Below are 19569 nucleotides of genomic sequence, written 5' to 3'. Positions count from 1 at the left end.
CCCCAGCATAACCTAGGTAAAAATCACCCAGCTACAGCCAAAAACAATATACACAGCAGAGTATAAAAGCAAAACCCCTCAGCTATTGACACTGGCAATATAATGACCACTTTTCACACTTAAAGAAACAATCGCAGACAGTTGATTGGTCCAAAGTTCCTGGAGGCTTTTATCTTCAATTATAATATATATGCAATATAATACATCACTCACTCACACACACACACACATCTCTGACTTATAATCAACTTCAATGTCTTCTTCACAGCTCCAAACCTAGTCCACACACACACACACAGACACACACACACACACAGGTCACACACACACACACACAGAGGTCACACACAGTGTGTGTGTGTGTATATATATATATCCCACTCACTTCCATGCCAGCATTCTCTGAAGATGCCAGCCACAGATGCTGGTGAACTGTCAGGAAAAAACTCTTCCAGAACATGGCCACATAGCCCCAAACCCACAAAAAAAACCTATAAAAATTCAAACGTTCAGTATGCTGTTTAGTCACAAACAATGCTGCAAATGTATCCAAGATCTGAAAAAATTTAGAAGAGTAGGAAGAGTATACAAAGCTGATAACATATGGTTGCAGTGCTCATTTGCTGTACCGCCTAGCCAAAGACTTCAGTGTTCCAGAAATGGAGATTAATATCATTGAAACTGCTAAATACACTGTAAAAATCATTTTGTAGGAGCAGCTCTAAAAAGAATGGGTGAAACCAAGCTAACACTTCCATGAGATGTTAGATGGAGCTCTTTTTCGACTGTTTATATCAAGAACTGGCCTATTCTAATGAAACTTTGTAAACAAAATGAAGAGGAAAATGATGGCAGTCACAGCCAAAGTCCTCGAAAGTGGGCTTAAGAGAAATGACGACGATGTGCTGAGCTTCCTGAAGCCCATTTCTGAAGTTTTAAACAAAAATATAGAAATATATCTGTTTTATTGCAGATGTTGTTGATATATGGAATGAACTGAGTGAGCACTTAAAAACAGAACTACACACAGACAGAATTATATTACAGGTATTAAAAATGAATGGGACAAGCACTGTCTCCAGCTCTTTTTTTTTTTTTTTTTTGGGGGGGGGGGGGGCAAATACTGTCAATATCCAGTACTGGTCAAACTGAGGAAAAAGAGTTAGCTATGACATGGGTATCAATCAATCATCCATCTATACTGCCAACTATAATACGCTTCAGAGCTAAGGAAGAACATTCAAGAAATATATGTTCGGTGATGATGTTTTAAAGAAAGTCATACCAGTGAACTGGTGAAAGTCACTTAAGCACTTGGATTTAGAGACTATTGAAGTAATGATTTAACTTTTATCATCAATAGCTTTTTCTGCTGGCATAGAAAGAATATTCTCTTCCTTTGGACTCAATTCATTCTAAACTGAACAATCATTTGGGACCCAATAAAACAGGAAAGCTTGTTTTTCTTTTTCAGATTATGAACAGACAAGAAGGGGAAGATGACTGAGCTTACAGGGGACAGTATTTTAAGCTTTTAATTTGTGGATCGGGCTGATAGTCTAAGTTTTTAAATATATATATATATTTTGTTTATCCACATCAGTTAACAAATATGGATGCTTAAGCAAACACAAGAATATATACATTTATTGTTATTATTTTAGTTAAATTAAACTATTTACATTGTTATTATTGAGGTGATGATTATTTTTCTCCAATGAAGTATAGCAGAAAAGGTATCCATATATGAATGATTAACCTATTAAACTGAAAATAGTTCACAATAATTTTATAATTATCTATGATGTGTTTCTAATAGTATAACCAAATCAATATTTTTATATAACTGTAAAACTAATCTGAAAAGCTGTTATTTTAAAAATGAAATCTTCATCTGCTTGTAAATATTAAGATTATACCATTAAAATGAGTATCTAGTAACTGAGTTGTGTAAAATATGTATTAAGCCTATAATGAGGAAGTGTTCACTTTTATGGGGGGAATCACATTATTAAATCAAGTCTTTCTGAGTAGTGATTTAAATTTCTGAGAAGTGATTTAAACTGATTTAAATCAAATCCACCCTGGCCTTGAGTATCGGTTTTGGTGGGTTTTTTTTTTTTTTTTGGTTAAAGTAGCAATGTTCAGGAACACATCTATTTCATTGACTGAGATAACAGCTGTCCTATGTTTTGAAAAGACGTTAATCAATGTGAAATGACTGGTAGATCTCTGTTTCTCTGGCAGAGTAACAGCAAAAAATAAAATAGCCTATTGTCAAAAGTTATCTCAGTTTAGTGTTCATCTATGTTTGTGCTACTGGTTTATTTTGTAGATATTAGGTAAATCCTCTCCATTGATGCCCCCTTGTCGTGGGGGAGAGGCTTGCGTACCCTAATGAAATTGTGAGTTATGCTGGTGGTGGTATAATAGCCACTGGTAGGGCCTCCCAGGCTAGACAGGTCACAACTGAAGGGTCTGACCAAGAGCGCCAAAGGGCAGGATGGGCTCTCTACCCTTATGGCAACCATCCTAGGAGAAGGAAAACTCTAATCCCAAACCCAGGCAGATGGTGCTCGTCTAACCCTGTAAGGTCAACCATCTAAGAGAAGGAAACTCTAATCAAACCTATGACCCGAGGACCTCGCTGCCACCATCCATGCTTGCCAAGGCCTCAGCAGTCGAACCTCTGGTTTAAAGGTGGGGCCAGTTCTGTGCACGTTGTACTCCACCAGAAAAATCCATTGCACAGGCTCGAAGGATACATCCAATCCAGGAGCTGTTGGCAAAGAAGAGAACTGCTCACCAGGCACACCTCGCCCAGCCATACTGCCATGTAAGAAAAGCAGCTTTTCGCCTTGCATGTAGTCAACTCCAACAAAAACTCTGAGACTTTCAGAACAAGTGGTGGATCAACTTAGCAGAAAAGACACAACGTTGTGCAGATCTGGGTGATTCCAGAGGATTTTACGAAGCTCTTAAAGCAGTGTTTGGACCTACATATCAGATCCAAAGCTCCCTATACACTACAGATGGTCAAACACTAATCACAGATAAAGCTTCCATTCTGAACCGATGCTGAACATTTCCAATGCCTCTTTAGTGCCAACCGAGTAGTCCAAGACTCAGCTATTCAACATATGACACAACAACCGATGAAGAAGAAATTGGACATAGCTCCCACTTTGGAAGAAACCATTAAGGCCATACAGCGGATGAAGAACGGCAAGGCTGCCGGGATTGATGGAATTCCACCTGAAGCTTGGAAACATGGAGGTCATGTACTCCATGCTAAACTCCACAAGCTCCTTGTGAGTTGCTGGGGAAAAGGCGAACTGCCATCAAATCTCCGAGATGCAGTCATCATCACCCTTTACAAGAAAAAAGGAGCAAAATCAGATTGCTCAAACTATCAAGGTATAACACTGCTCTCCATTGCTGGAAAAATCCTTGCAAGGATACTGCTGAACAGATTAGTTCCTGCTGTTTCAGAAGAACTTCTCCCTGAAAGCCAATGTGGCTTGAGGGCTAATAGGAGCACTACAGACATGGTATTTGCCCTTAGACAACTGCAAGAGAAATGTAGAGAGCAGAACAAAGGACTCTATGTAACATTTGTCAACCTCACCAAAGCCTTTGACACTGTGAGTAGAAAAGGTCTGTGGCAGATCCTGGAATGACTAGGATGCCCCCCCAAATTCCTCTAAATGATCATCCTGCTACATTAAGGCCAGCAAGGTCAAGTCAGATATGGCGACGCTCTCTCAGAGCCCTTTCTAATAACTAATGGTGTGAAACAAGGTTGTGTTCTCGCTCCAACTCTATTTACAATCTCTTCAGCATGATGCTCCAAAGGGCTATGGCAGATCTTGAAGAAGAAGACAGCATTTATATACGCTACTGTACTGATGGTAGCCTGTTTAACTTAAGCCGCCTGAGGGCCTGCACTAAGACTCTAAACTATCTAGTCCGTGAGCTGCTTTTTGCTGACGATGCTGCCCTCATTGCCCATACAGAAGCAGCTCTACAGCGCCTAACATCTTGTTCTGCTACAGCTGCAGAGCTCTTTGGGCTGGAAGTCAGTCAGAAGAAAACAGAAGTTCTCTACCAGCCGGAACCTCAAGAAGAACACTACCATCCCCACATCACTGTAGGCACATCTGTGCTTAAGTCCGTCCAGCAGTTTACCTACCTGGGAAGCATCATCTCCTCAGCCGCCAAGATGGATAAAGAGATCGATCACAGACTAGCAAAGGCATATAGTGCATTCGGAAGGCTTCACAAAAGAGTCTGGAGTAACAAACACTTGAGGCGAAGCACAAAAATCAGTGTGTATAGAGCCATTGTACTGTCTATTCTCCTCTATGGGTCTGAAACATGGGTCACCTATCGCCAACGCCTACGACTCCTCAAACGCTTTCATCAGCGCTGTTTACGCACAATTCTAAATATACACTGGAATGACTATGTGACAAATGTTGCTGTCCTTGAGCAAGCAGGGATCACCAGCATTGAGGCCATGCTACTGAGGATGCAGCTCCGCTGGACAGGACACGTTTCTAGGATGAACGAACATCGCCTCCCAAGAATAGCATTCTATGGTGAACTCGCCACGGGTCAGCGTAAGAGGGGCACCCCAAAGAAGAGATACAAGGACTCCCTGAAACAACATCTAAGGCTCAGCCAAATTGATCACCAACAATGGTCCGTCCTGGCCTCACATCGGGAGGCATGGAGACGCACTATCCACAATGCTGCAGCCTTTTTTGAAAGCTCACGCCAAACGAGTCTCGAAGAGAAACAACAACGCAGAAAGAACCACAACCCGGAAACACACCCAAGGAGACTTTCCGCTGTGCTTTCTGCAACCGGACCTGTTTATCCCGGATTGGCCTTTTTAGTCATCAACGTGCTGGTACAAAGCGTGGGATGAGTCCTTCCTGAATCTTCGTTCGCGAAGCAAAGCCAGATTAGGTAAATGCTGAGAAGTTAAAATATGCACTGAAATGACTGCATACATGTAAAATAAAGAAATCTAGACAGCTTATCCATATCAGGGCAAACTACTGGCCTATCCAGCCCAGTACTGTTTACTCCGGCTGTTGACAGCAGTTCCAAGGTGTCCAAGGTGTTCCATGAACATGTTATTTGATCCTTTTTAACTGGAGATGCTGATGATAGAACTTGAGAGCTGTTTGCAAAACATGTACTCTAGTACAGAGCTAACATCCTTTAGCCTACAAGCAAGAACTGCACAATTATGAAATTGATTTTTTCCTCCCAGGAGTTTCCTCACCCTAATGCTTCATGGGAAACCTCCTCAGAATTACAGGTAAACTCAAAGTGAGGATCAGACAGGAGGATCTGCTGATTTTACCAGATTAACAAAAGTCCCGAGAACACTTGGGATCCTATTACAGATACAACACACACTGAATTTTGTATTAACATAAGAATGGGTTAGATTGATAACACTGTAACTGGAAGAAAAAACTGTAATAAACTGTTTTGTGATCTCTTGCATGGAGAGCCAGCAGGAAACATGTAGCTGTACTGTAACATACCTAAAATTGATTTATTTTGTACATTTATATCCTACCTTTCTTCTATCATAGAACACGAAGTTTGTACATCTGTTACCCTCCAGCCATGGTCAAGATCTAAACCTGTTTAGCTTCAACACTGCTGTACCATGATAACATAAGATACAGGTGCATGAATATAAGAGACACTAGAAGAGAATAAGTCTGTGTACAAAGCGATACACCAGAGAAATTCCTCTGGATTTGGGGTCCTGTTTAGCAAATTTCTCCCATGAGAAACAAAAATTTAAAGGGGATCTTTGGATCTGATCCTAACCAACAGGGATGACCTAGTTAATGGAGTGCAAGTGGTGGGATCCTTAGGTGGCAGTGATCATATACTCCTGGAGTTTGTTATACAATGGAAAAGAGAAGCCAGGCATAGTCAGACACACATTCTAGACTTTAGGAAAGCTGATTTTAATAAACATAGAGAAATACTGGAGGTGATTCCATAGTCAGGAATACTAAAAGAGAAGTAGGTTCAAGACGGATGGGAGTTTCTCAAAAGGGATACTGAAGGCACAAATTAAAACAGCTCCAGTAAGGAAGAAAAATGGGAGATGTCTCAAGAAACCAGGATGGATGACTAAGGAACTTTCAACTGAGCTAACTTTTAAACAGAACATGTATAAGAAATGGAAACATGGGGAAATCACCAAAGGGAATTCAAACAAAGAGCTAGATACTTAAAAAATAACATCAGAGTCCTTGTAGACATGCTGGAATTTTACGAATTTCATAAAGATCATAAATTAGGCGCCATGTTTTTAGATCTTCAAAAAGCCTTCGATAGCGTAAACTGGGACTGTATGTTGCTATTGTTAAAGAATGTGGGTTCAGCGGTAGATTTTTAAACGGTATCCTGACTATTTATAAACATCAAAATACTCAAATACTGATAAACAGTCAAAAACACAAAAGTGTAAGATTAATACAGGAACACGCCAGGGATGTCCCTTATCCCCCCTTCTTGTTTTGATGATCATGGAAATATTAATTAAAAAAAATACAAAATGAAAAAACCCTTAAAAGTTCCAGAAATTCATAAATATAAATACCATCTGCGTGCATACGCAGATGACATTGTTATTTTCTTAGACAATCCAACTGCCAGTGTTGAAAAACTAGAAGAAATATTAGAGGAAATTGGCAAAATTGTTGGCATTAGGGTTAACAAGACAAAAAGTGGAATTTTAATCAAAAATTTAACATCAAATGAAAGAACTATTTTGCAAAACAAAACGAACTCCCAGATAACCAACAAGGTTAAATATTTAGAAATTCTTTTTACTAATCAAAATAAAGACTTATATAAAAATAATTATGAACACAAATGGACAAACATTTAAAAAGATTTGAAAAATTGGAATAACAAACAACTCTCCCTTATGGGAAGAATTGCCACAATCCAAATGTCTGTTTTGCCTAAGATGCTTTTCTTATTTCAAACCATCCCTGTTGTCATCAATAAACAACCATTCAAAATATGGAATAGGGATATATCCAACTTCATCTGGCAAGGAAGAAAGCCCAGAATTAAATTCGCAATTATGCAGGATATAAAAGAAAGGGGGGGGACTAGGACTTCCATATCTGGAATTTTACTATAATACCTGCTCTTTACTCTGGATAAGAGATTGGATTTTGCTTAAAAGCACTACATTATTAAATCTAGAGGGTATAAGAATGGAACAAGGGTGGCACAATTATCTATGTTACAAACCTTCTCATACTGACAAGGAATTTAATGCACACTTCATTAGGAAATCTTTATTTCGCATTTGGAAATATTACGGGGGGAAAAAATTTATCCCAAAATCCCCATGTGGGCTTCCCCACAGGAAGCTTCCTATAAAGAAGAACACCCTGATCATACATTTTGGATTAAGCATGAAGACCTACTGATAAATACAAGAGGAGAATTGAAAAGAGAGAGAAGGAAAGGGAAAGAGAGAATGGTGCAGAAGAGCTGAGCATCCTTTTGCAGAAGACCAGACTTTGAAAGAAGCATTTGATGACCCTAAGGGCAACCTATCATGAAAGAAGCCTTATGATTCGACAAACCTCCATTTCCTCCCTAGGGGCCTTTCGGTTTGGGAGAAACTGCAGAGAAGGAAGACAGAGCACCCAACTCCAGTTAAACTGGAAAGGTAACAATGGAGCAAGCCTTGTCCAGAGAAGGGCAACCAAAATGGTGGAAGGTCTGGAAACCATAAAGCCCTAGGAGGAGAGACTTAGGGAGCTGGGGATGTTTAGGATGGATCCATCCTCGATTCCTTTCAGTCTGGTTTCCGCCCAAGGCATTCTACAGAGACAGCTCTCACTAAGATCTCAAATGACCTTTTACAGGCCAAGGCTAATGGCCTTTACGCTGTTCTCATCCTTCTCGATTTGTCTGCAGCCTTTGACACCGTTGATCACTGTCTCCTAATTGACATACTCTCTGACCTTGGGTTCTCAGACTCTGTTCTTGACTGGTTTAGATCTTACTTGTCTGGCAGATCTTTTGCAGTAGTTGCAGGTGGTCAGACTTCTTCTCCTGTTCCCTTATCTGTTGGAGTTCCCCAGGGCTCTGTTCTGGGTCCCCTTCTGTTTTCTCTCTACACACTGTCCTTAGGAAAACTCATTAGCTCTTTTGGTTTTTCCTACCATCTGTATGACACCCAGTTATATCTTTCCACCCCTGACCTTTCTCCAAGGCTTGAACAGCAAGTTTCGTCTTGTCTCACTGCTGTCTTGCAGTGGATGCACCATCGGAGTTTGAAGCTCAACATGTCCAAGACGGAGCTTCTTGTCTTTCCTCCTAAGCCTACCCTTCAACACTCCTTTTTTGTCTCTGTGGACAACATTTCTGTTCAACCAGTCCAGCAAGCCCGCAGTCTTGGTTTTATCTTTGACTCTTCTCTGTCGTGTATCCCTCAGATCCAGACCACAGCCAAGGCTTGTAGATTCTTTTTGTACAATATTGCCAAAATCCGACCATTTCTCTCTGCCTCTACTGCCAAGATCCTGGTCCATGCCCTAGTGGTCTCACAACTTGATTACTGTAACGTCCTCCTGGCTGGGCTTCCTCTTTCTCACCTCCGTCCTTTAATCTCTGTCCAGCATTCAGCTGCACGCATTATCACATCCGCCCACCGCTCTGACCACATCTCTCCTGTGTTGGCATCCCTTCACTGGCTCCCCCTCCCTTTCCATATTCAGTATAAGCTCCTGCTGTTGACATTTAAAGCCCTCCATGGACTGGCCCCTCCTTACTTATCAGACCTTCTTTCTCCTCACTTTCCCACTAGGGCCCTCCGTTCTGGTAGTCAAGGTCTGCTGTCTCAGCCCAGGATTTCCTCTGCCCCATCCCGGATTCGCCCCTTTTCACTCGCTGCCCCTCATGCCAGGAACCTTCTTCCCCCGCAAGCAAGAGCCATCACTTCTTTAACCAGCTTCAAAACGGAGTTGAAAACCATCCTATTCAGAGAAGCTTTCCCAGGCATTGCATAATTGTCACTTACTATTTGATGTTCTTTTGGTGCCTTTTTATCAAACCATTTCCTGTATTGCTATGTACTGCATATGTATTATCCTACTTCAGAGTATGTATTTTCCCTGGAAGAAGATTAACCATCCATTATGAAGCCAAGCCCTCCCTCCAGTCCATCTGCCTTGGTCCAGGCCTCGGAGGTAGAGAGGAACTGCTGGACCTCTTATTCTTTCCCTCCACCACTCCCTTCTCCTTTTGTGTCATGTCTTTTTAGATTGTAAGCCCGAGGGCAGGGAACCGTCTAATTAAAAAGATTGTATGTACAGCGCTGTGTAAATTTACAGCGCTTCATAAATAAAGGTTAATAATAATAATAATAATAATAATAATAATATCATCAAATCCAGAGAACACTTGGAAAAAGAAGGCAAAAAAATTGACTGACTTCATTACTTACAAATTAAAAAAAGATTTAATAAGGACTTAAAAACAACTGGAATAGAAAAAGGGCAGAATACTTCTGACCACATTCTATTGGGAGGAGAGAAAGGATTCATTAAAAAAATTTACAAACTTTTACTAAGCATCGAACCAGAAGATGAAATTGTTAAAGAAAATATGATTCGCTGGATGCAAAATATAGGAAGAACAATACCCCTAAAAATGTGGGAACATACGTGGAAAATCATTCAAAAGTAGATTAGAAAGTTGGGCCAAAGCTAACAAAATTAATTTGAACATGGAGAAATGTAAGGTACTGCACTTAGGGCAGAAAAATGAAATGCACAGATATAGGATGGGGGACACCTGGCTGAACGAGACTACATGTGAAAGGGATCTAGGAGTCCTAGTAGACCACAAATTAAACATGTGTCAACAGTGCGATGCGGCAGCTATAAAGCCCAATGCGATTTTAGGATGCATCAATAAAAATATAGTGTATAGATCAAGCGAAGTAATAGTGCCATTTGATTCTGCTCTGGTCATGCCCCACCTGGAATATTGTGTCCAGTTCTGGGCACCACAATTTAAAAAGGATGTTGAAAAACTGGAGCGTGTCCAAAGGAGGATGACTAAAATGGTGAAGGGTCTGCAAACCATGCCCTATGAGGAACACCTTAGGGAGCTGGGGATGTTTAGCCTGGAGAAGAGAAGGTTAAAAGGTGATATAATAGCTCTGTTTAAATACTTGAAGGGATATCATATTGAGGAGGGAGCTAGCTTGTTTTCTGATGCTCCAGCGACTAGGACCCGGAGCAATGGATGCAAGGTACAGAAAAAGAGATTCCACCTCAACATTAGGAGGAACTTCCTGACAGTAAGGGCTGTTCGACAGTGGAACATACTCCCTCGGAGTGTAGTGGAGTCTCCTTCCTGAAGGTCTTTAAACAGAGGCTGGATGACCATCTGTCGGGGATGTTTTGATTGAGATTTCCTGCATGGCAGGGGTTGGACAGGACCTCCTTGGGGTCTCTTCCAATTCTATGATTCGGATCTAACTCAATATAAGCAAGAAACGTAGTGCAAAGACAGTACTTTAGGATCTGTCAGTTGTTGACTTTGAAACCTAACACATTTGACACCAAACATTTATGATGGTTCTGATTTAAATTCTTAATCAAATGTTCCATTTCTGGTTCATTTCAGCAAAAAACAAACAAACAAAGAACATGTCAATAAGTGAAACAATACCCTATTATCCTCTGGAGAGAAAAATCTATCTGAATTTACCCTTTTAGAACAAAGAAATCTAATATCTAGTATAATGTTTCAAGCACTGAACATATGAGTTTAATATGCAGCACAGGCTAACACATTGCTAGGATCCAAGAGATATTAAGTTTCAGAGCCTATGCACTACTGTTTACTTAAAATAGCTCAGCACAGAAACTCCAAGAACAATTGAGATCTTTTCTCTGCATTAATTAGCATGCCAAATAGATCAGAACTCTCCTTTTAGCTTATTGCACATGCACTCACATACACACACTTCTGAGTTCTATTCAAACTCACAAGTATAGAAAAATGCTTCCAGATGCTTACACTTAGTTGTATAGAGGAAAGAGGCAGCATCCTTTTCTGAGAGTGACAGGAAGATAACACGTTGATCTACTTAGTTACTGCTTGTACTACAGCAACAAAAAAGTATTCATAAGCTCAAGGACAACGCAATATAAGAAACGTTTCCTCTCATATAAAGCTTACAAATTTAAGCCATATTAAGTTTGGGGTTGGGAGAGTTAACAAAATAGAGCCATCAGTTTCCAAACTGCTAGAAGCATATTACTGCATACCATCTTATACCTACAAATACAAAACACATTTCCTTACTTCTTTTTGATAGAAAATGGCTTTATGAATTATAAGTATTTCTAGTTCTTCAAAAAGTAATACAGAAGAACTTTCTGTTCTGAGCATCCGCCAGCTAGGGATATGAACATTTTACAACAGAAGGAGATATGGGTCCAAGGAAAGCCCTACTCTCATTGTCATTGTGCCTTTATCTGCTACAAAATTTAGCAAGAAGAATTCAATAGGGTTTTGTGAGTCCATTCAACAGAAGGTGCTTATAAACTCCTGTGTTCAGGAACTCTGCCTTAATGGCGGGGGGGGGGGGGGGGGGAGATTAAATGCACACAATGTTTTGATTTCTTGGTTTTTCAGGGAAATAGATCTAATGTACACTTCTTAACCTGCAATAACCCAACAAAGAAGGAATGGCTGGAAAGGTCCAATATCAGACATGATTGCATCAACATGACTATAATAGTAATTCTACAGTAGTACTGTTAACAGCAATTCTGTGTTCGGTATTAAATGCTACAAGGCGACTAATATTTTCTAGGGCTTTGACTCCATTAAAAGAAATCTTTGTCAATTAATTGTGCAAGCATTAATAGCAATAGCAAGCACATTTCTATACCGCTTATCAGTGCACTTAAGCACTCCCTAAGCGGTTTACAAAGTGTACGCTAATTGCCCCCAATAACCCCGGTACTCATTTTAGTGACCTTAGAAAGATGCAAGCCTGAGTCGAGCTTGAGCCCTTTTGCTGGTATTGCACTCGCAACCTTATGGTTTGTGAGTGAGTGGCTGCAATATTGGCATTTAACCACTGCGCCACCAGGGCTCTTTAATCACCAGGGCTCCTTAATCACATCAGCATCAGTCTGCATAGTCATCATCAACAGCAACAAAATCTTTTTTAGATTATACATTTCATGTCATTTAGAGTATTTATACCCTGCTCTTCTGGCACAAAGGCTCTCAGAGCAGCTTACAAATTGTTAAGCAGACAGTTTCCTGCCTTCACTCTTAATATATGACACAAAAGGAGAAAGGAATGGCAGTGGGGAAGGGATCAACTCTAACAGATACTACCAGTTCTTCTTTCAGTCTGAGGCCAGGGCGATGGTAGTTGGAATCAAGGGAGGGCCTTTCATCTGTCTCTGGGCTGGACATGGTACAGCTATGCCTGTCTCTTCTCTCCCTATGAGACCAAGCTTTTATAGATGACTGACCATGATCAGATGATTTTATGAACCCATATTTTCTTTACTGTACTCAATAATTATTGTTTATGTCTACCCAATAATACATTTGGTCTGTCATATTTACAGATTCCTTATCTGCGGATTCAATCATTCATGGCTTGAAAATATTCCGCAGAAATATAAATTAAAAAAAAAAACCCTTGATTGTGGTATTTTATACAAGGGACACTTTTTTACTATGTCACTGTATTAATGGGACATAAGCATCCATAGATTTTGGTATCCACAGAGGTTCCTGGAACCAAACCCCAGTAGATACCAAGGGCCCACTGTACTGTCCAAAGACAGTAGGGGATGAAGAATCCATGGTGGATGTCTGGGTGGGAAAGCAGTTCAGGAGATAGCAAATAAGCATGCCAGCTCATAGAATTCCTGTCACAGTTCTATCACAGGTGTTAAAGAAATAGCACAGCTTTAAAGCCAGGAGTTCTGAAGCATAGGATCTGAAGATCTGAGTTATGCCCGATTCAAACTTCTCAGGGACACATCCACTCTGCTGGAACAAGGTTAGGCCAGTGCCTGGGAAGTCCTAAGTAATTTCCAACATTCCTAGGCTGAATTTCTAGTATTGATTATGCACAGCTTCAGATGACTTAATATGAAGTCAGCTAGATCTTGAATATCCTGCTGAGTCTGAATGGTGCTTTCTAGTGTTTTCAGTTTGCATGATTTTGGACCAAAAATATGGTTGTGGCTGATTTACAGGCATAAAAATAAAAGGGCTATCAGTTGATTTAGCCCCAGGGGGGAAATGGAATATTGTATGCTCCATTCCTTTTTTTGCACGCAATTTAAGAGTCTAGAGATCTGCCTTAAATCTTAGGTGTGACTGACAATTGCACCATTCTGTCTATTTTCCCAGTGGTCGACTGAACACTTTGACTTGGAACAGGAGCATTCCAAATGGCAACATTTCATTGTAGGTTGCTTTTATAAAAGTATTGCCATTAATATTTGAAAGTTCAGTCAAATTTGGAATTACTACTTTACCACAGTGGGACTTTAAGGGTTGCCTTTAATTTAATTTAAAATATCATAAGGGGACCACCTTCCTGAAGGCTCCTCCCTCAACTCTCACTATGGGAAGCTATAATAGCAGGCTGCAGCAAACAGAGAGGAATTAAGTATTCCACCAGTCTTGCTTGTTTTTCCCCACTTCCTTTCTCCTCCTTGCTTCTGTACTGCATCTGTAAGTCTCTGGAAAGGATCTGTCAGTCACTGAGCATACCTATGCTGCTCTGAAAACCTTTCTGGATAAGAAGCAGGATAAAAATCCTTTCAAAAATCATTCAAAAATTAGTTAAATTAACAAAATGTGTAAAGTGATGGTGGATCAGCAGTTATAGCAAGTGTCACAGGTCCAGGAGTCATACAGTCACACTGAACAGGCCTGATCACATTGAGAGATGCACACCCACTATGGCCCACCCCTCATTCTTGTCGTTCTTTTTTTTTAAGCAGACACTCAACCACCATTGCCTCTAGGAACTGTAGGGGGCAGTTCTATCATGTTTTCAAGTAACCCTTGCCTTGCCTGGAAAACCACTTCTGGTTTGAAAAGATGATCATTCTGCCAAAAAGAAATTGGGTGTGTTTAAGACATGGCAAAACTGTCCTCCATGCTCCTAGAAGGTGTGAGCTACATTTTCCTTTAAAAGGGATTCCAAAAAACTGGGAGGCATAAAACCCCCTGGGAGGAAATCCATTTTTCCCATCCCAGCATTTAAGTACAGAAGCAGCCTGTCTTAAATGCACAATTCAAACTTAGTTCATCATATGGGGATTGAGCTACTTCACAGATGTACAGCTGGGGTTTTTTAAACAGAAGATATAAGGAACATATCTAAAGTCACTGGGCTGTGTTTTTTAATATTCCTATGAAAGTGTATGAAGTCAACCAAGATTGTCTGCAGCTAAGGTCACAAGGTTTTCAGGAATTACTGGTGTCAGCTGAAGCATGAGATTAACTGTATACAAGAAAGCCCCTCCTACTTACATAAAAGGTGGTCTACAAAAAAAGATTAGTGTTTGGAAATGTAATAAATTTTTCAAAACAAGTACTCTCAAGAACTTGTTTGAAGACAAAGAATTCTAAAGACTGCTTCATGCTTAATATAAAAAGTATATAGGTTGTTTACAAGCAGCAATCTGAGCCACTGTGAAAAGCCATATTGGTATGACTAATAAGAAGCAGATGCCTCAATAAAAATTATACAGACACACATTATCGCATACTTGAGATAAAACGAATGCATTTCTTCCTAAATAAGAGTCAAAAGATATTTTAAATGCATCTCATGTGTTTAATCAAGAACCATTTCTTGCATTATAATTCTAGAGAAAACAAGAGATTTCATATTTGCTTTCTCCTGTTGTACTGAAGCTAAGGTCCAATCCACATTACAGAAATCATCCCTGACTCATGCTAGGGAATTCTGGGAATTGTAGTTTTGTAAGACATTTAGCCTTCTCTGTCAGCGAACTCTGGTGCCACAATAAACTAAAATTCCTAGAATTCCTTCAGCCAGGGCAGTTAAAGTGGTTTCAAACTGGATTATTTCTGCAGTGTGTTTTGGACCTAAGTGACAGAATATCCCTGGCTCCTGGTATCCTTGCTCTGATTACCTCCAGATTAATACTATTGTGAAGTGCTACACTGTGGGACTGCCTTGAAAATACATTTAAAAACTATGGTTATTGCAGAATATGGTTGCAAGATTAGTGAAAAACTGGACAGTGTGAACATATTTTAGCAGTACTACTTCAGTTGCACTAGCTTTAGTCAGTTTTGAAGTCCAATTCAAAGCACTGTTGTGGACCTAAAGGCCTACACAATTTAGGAGAAGGGAGGACCACCTGCCTCCACATACACCTAACCATTTTTTTAATATCTTCAATAAAGAACCCCTTTGACATCACCTGAGATGGAAGGCCTTATCACTGATGGCATCCCAGCTGTGGAAAGCTTAATGGCACTTATAGTACCATACAGATTATTTTTTTAATTCAAAACTTTTAAAATGTTATTTTAACCATTCTGTATTCACCTTTCTATTCCTTTTGTAAACTGTTCTGGGAATATGACAAACAGATGATAAAAATGGATTGGTATATCTATTCAGCATATTGGGAGAATGGGAGAGGATAATGTTACTTATAGAACTTGTGCAACACCACAAACCAAGCAAGCCATCTTTAGAGGTACTTTCTTACCTAAAAAGAACACAGTTTCCTTTGAAAACTTGCAAATATTTTCCACTAACTGATTTGTCCAATAGCATAGAAAAATACATTTTACTTTAATCCTCCCTATTTTTGAAGATACAGCTTTAAGAATATAGTCGTAAAAGAAATAAAAGTAAAGACAGGGCAGGAAACCTCTTAGTCCACTACACTAAGCAGCTGCACTATCTCCATGGTGATGCAACAGCAGAGAGGGAAAGGAGACAAAATCTTCTGTCTCCAATTAGCCTACTTCTCCAGTGCCTTGCTTCTTTTGCAAACACTACGCCAGTGACCATCTTCCTCCTGCTCACACCACCTACACCAATTTATACCAGTGTATGTGTACCAACAAAATAATGGCCACAGCCATTTTTGTCAACATTCAGCAGGATTGTACCTGGCAGGCAGAAAGATGATAAATAAGTTTATAAAGTGTATGTTCAGTGGTAGAAATTATAGTCATCAGTTGGCAAAAGCAGAAAGGCCTGGTTTGAGAACAAAGCAGTGGCTGCTAATGTGAAAACCACTGGGGTATAAATAAATGACTAAGTTCTCATTTTCAGATACCTGTACATGCATTTTGGAGAGATATGAGCCAGTTCAAGAATCCAATTGACTTTTCACAATGGAAGGGGAAGTGAAATTATAGTTACAAATAAAAGCAAGTTTAAAATCTTGCTCAGTCACAAAGATTAATAGATGACCTTAGGTCAGTTATTTTGCCTTAGCTTAACATACTGGATTTCACAAGATTGTTGGGAGAATAAAATGGGACAGGGGAAGAACACCACATACACCATCTTAAGCACTTGAGGGGGGTATGAAATAAAATACTGAGTAACATTTGAATTGTAAATGCTAATGACCATTATTTGCTTTTATTATTATTTTTTAATTTGTTGCTAGCACAAAAGACTCAAAGAAACTTCTCAGTACAATGAATATAAAAATGTAGTAACAAAATGTTAGAGCTCACTGGATCAAAAATCCTATCTAGGCTAGCATTCTGTTTACATTTTGAACAAACAGCTGCCCATGGAAAAACCACAAATAAGATATGAGTTGTAACAGCACCAGCAGATACGGAAAGCCCTCACTTATATGATGGGATAGATGCTAGAGTACTGTCAAAAGGTGAAATTGGCTGAAAAGTGAAACTTGGGGTTTTTAGACAGCAAACACAAGACTGAACATTAGATGGTATCAAGTTAACCGAGAGGGAGAAAGACAGTATGCCAAGTAGGCAGCGAGTGGTCCAAATAACAGAAAATTACATGGCTATGATTTTGACCTATTGAAACAACAGAGTGGCCATCAAAAAGATGGGGATACCAAAATATACTCTTCAACTTCATTATTATGGAGATAATGAGAAGTGTTTAGAACCTTCAGCTTGTTCCAAATGTAGTAACTATACTGATGACCAGTGCAGTTGCAGCAGTATACAACTCCTTTGTTATACCAGCATCAGTGGTTACTAATCTGTTAACAAAAAACAATCAAATTGCTGGTTTTTATGTAAAAAGGCCAACATGACTTGGATCCAGGCTATCTGAAGGACTGTACTCTCCCATTCATGCCTGTCCCAGATTTGGGATCTTCACAGGAGGCCCTCTCTCAGTCACATCAGCTTCAGAGAGATGTCTGATGAGGACATGAAAGAGGGCTTTCTTTGTGACTGTGCCCTGAGTCTGGAATTCCCTACAAAAGAAACTTGGCTGCACACCTCCTTCTGTTAGTTTTAATTGTACTTTTTATTAATTCGTATTCGGAGCTACCCTGAATCACATTTTGGGACACAGGCAGGACAATAAAATCAAATTAAAAATTGAATAGCCTATTCCTAGTTTACTTGTATACCAGGGATCCAGAAAGCCCTAGCTCAATTCTCAAGAACATCTGCATGTGTCCTATGAGTCCCCAACTTAATCTTCTGATCCTTTGGAAAGTCACCCCCACATCTTCAGGAACAGCTATTCCTATACTAGGAAGGAATAGCTCAGCTGTCTTGTTGTAGAGTGGTTTGGATCTCAGACTTTCATTTTCATTTATGCTATTGGTTTCTTAGGCAGATTATACACAAGCTTATGCTTAAGAAGCTTATGCTTAAGAGGCGAAAATTTGATATCTGATTTGGAAGGGCTATCTGTATTGTCAAACCAGACTGTGAGACAGAATTGGGCTTTTAAAGATTAGAAATGTATTAGACACAGGGAAAGCACAGATTCCTTCCATCCATTAAATTTCCCATTCATGAATGACTTTCTTGGTGACAATTATTTCATCCTTGTTTCATTTCCCTCTTCCTAGGTCTATTATTTGATTTATTTCCTCTAACAACCTATTCCAACAAACACTATCTCTTGGTATGCTGTGCCAACAGGATCCAATCCTGTTGCCACTCAATCTGTTTTCATTATTTGAGGGAATGATACTTGCAGAACATAAACTCTCTCTCTCTTTTTAAAACTAACCACTTCTAAAACACTCTAACATTTTTAGAAGTACATGAGATAATATGCAAACTACTGCAAACATGATTAATCATAACCCAGGATGTTTTTACAATACTTTGTAAATTATAATGAATTCCAAGTCTCACATTTAAAAAAAAATTCCATATTAGAAATTCTTTTTCAAGAGAAATAATGGGACACTTACTGTTCTGGAATCCGAGAAAGGGTTGTACTCATCTAATCCAGGAGGTACGTTTCTTGTCACTTGTGTAACCGAAGGATCCTAAGCAGAGAGATAATAAGCAGTTACAGAAAGCCTGCAATTGCACACTGCACATGCAAACCTAGCATACTCACGATGAAGTTTCAAAAGCTTCAATCCCACACATAACTTTCCCGATAATAGGATGCATTGAGCTCAATCAGACTTATTTTAGTAGATATGTTTAGACTTGGGCTGTCAATAATGCAGTTATATTACATACAATATACCAGTCTGAGAGAGAGGCAGGATATACATAAAATAAAACAACAGCAGCACTTTGCAGCAGTGCATGGATGTCTACTGTAATGTACATACTGTTGAGTTCTATGGGACGTAATCCAGGTTGAATATCCCTTATCTAAACTACTTGGGACCAGAACTGTTCATTATTTTGGATTTTTTAAATTTTAGAATTATCTGTATTTACATACAATGAGACATAATGTGGCTGGAGACACACTGAGGATCTATGAAAGGGCTGTTTCACATATCTTTTTCCAGCTGTGTCTCTCTTCAGCCTTGCAAATACAAGTACATACTAAGCCACCTGTGCGGTATCTCAAAAAAGTTAGAAATTTGGAGTACTTCTCATTTCGGAATTCTGAATAGGGGACAATCAACTTGTACTAGATAGGCGAATACAGAACTGCAGCTCAACTTGGGATTGTAGCATCAATAAAAAACAGTTTATTTCATTACTGCATTCTTAACGCAAGTTATTTTAAAGTAACACAAATTATTTTTGTTTGGCAGAAACTAAGTAAGTTCCAACACTGAGATTTTTAGCAAAGCACGGCCATAAAACAAGTTGTGTGAATTATCCAAAGATAAATGGTTACTTCTGCTTCAGCAATTCTAATTTGGAAATATCAGTCTGGTTCCACTTAGGATTCCTCAGAAGTAATACAGAAGGATACTTTCCCACTGAGGTTATCATAATACTCTCAAACAAAGGAACTGCAAAGGGAAAATCCAGTGTGAAAACACTAAGTCAAGGAATTCACTTCTA

General features: G+C 39.4%; 1 protein-coding gene across 1 annotated transcript in view; it reads right to left on the bottom strand.

Annotated features, from left to right (window-relative positions):
• Nucleotides 1-19569, bottom strand: part of SCAMP1 (secretory carrier membrane protein 1) — a 59738-nt gene that overhangs the window by 25554 nt on the left and 14615 nt on the right. Inside the window, exon 2 of the mRNA XM_089494644.1 lies at nt 18501-18578. Coding sequence (XP_089350770.1) covers nt 18501-18578 — 78 coding nt within the window. The remainder of the gene's footprint in view (nt 1-18500; nt 18579-19569) is intronic.

The sequence above is a fragment of the Sceloporus occidentalis genome, unplaced genomic scaffold, assembly GCF_023333645.1.
Source record: "Sceloporus occidentalis isolate IW3139 unplaced genomic scaffold, rSceOcc1.0.p SCAF_1, whole genome shotgun sequence".
Lineage (NCBI taxonomy): Eukaryota > Metazoa > Chordata > Lepidosauria > Squamata > Phrynosomatidae > Sceloporus > Sceloporus occidentalis.
This window is presented reverse-complemented; position numbering and strand designations above follow the sequence as displayed.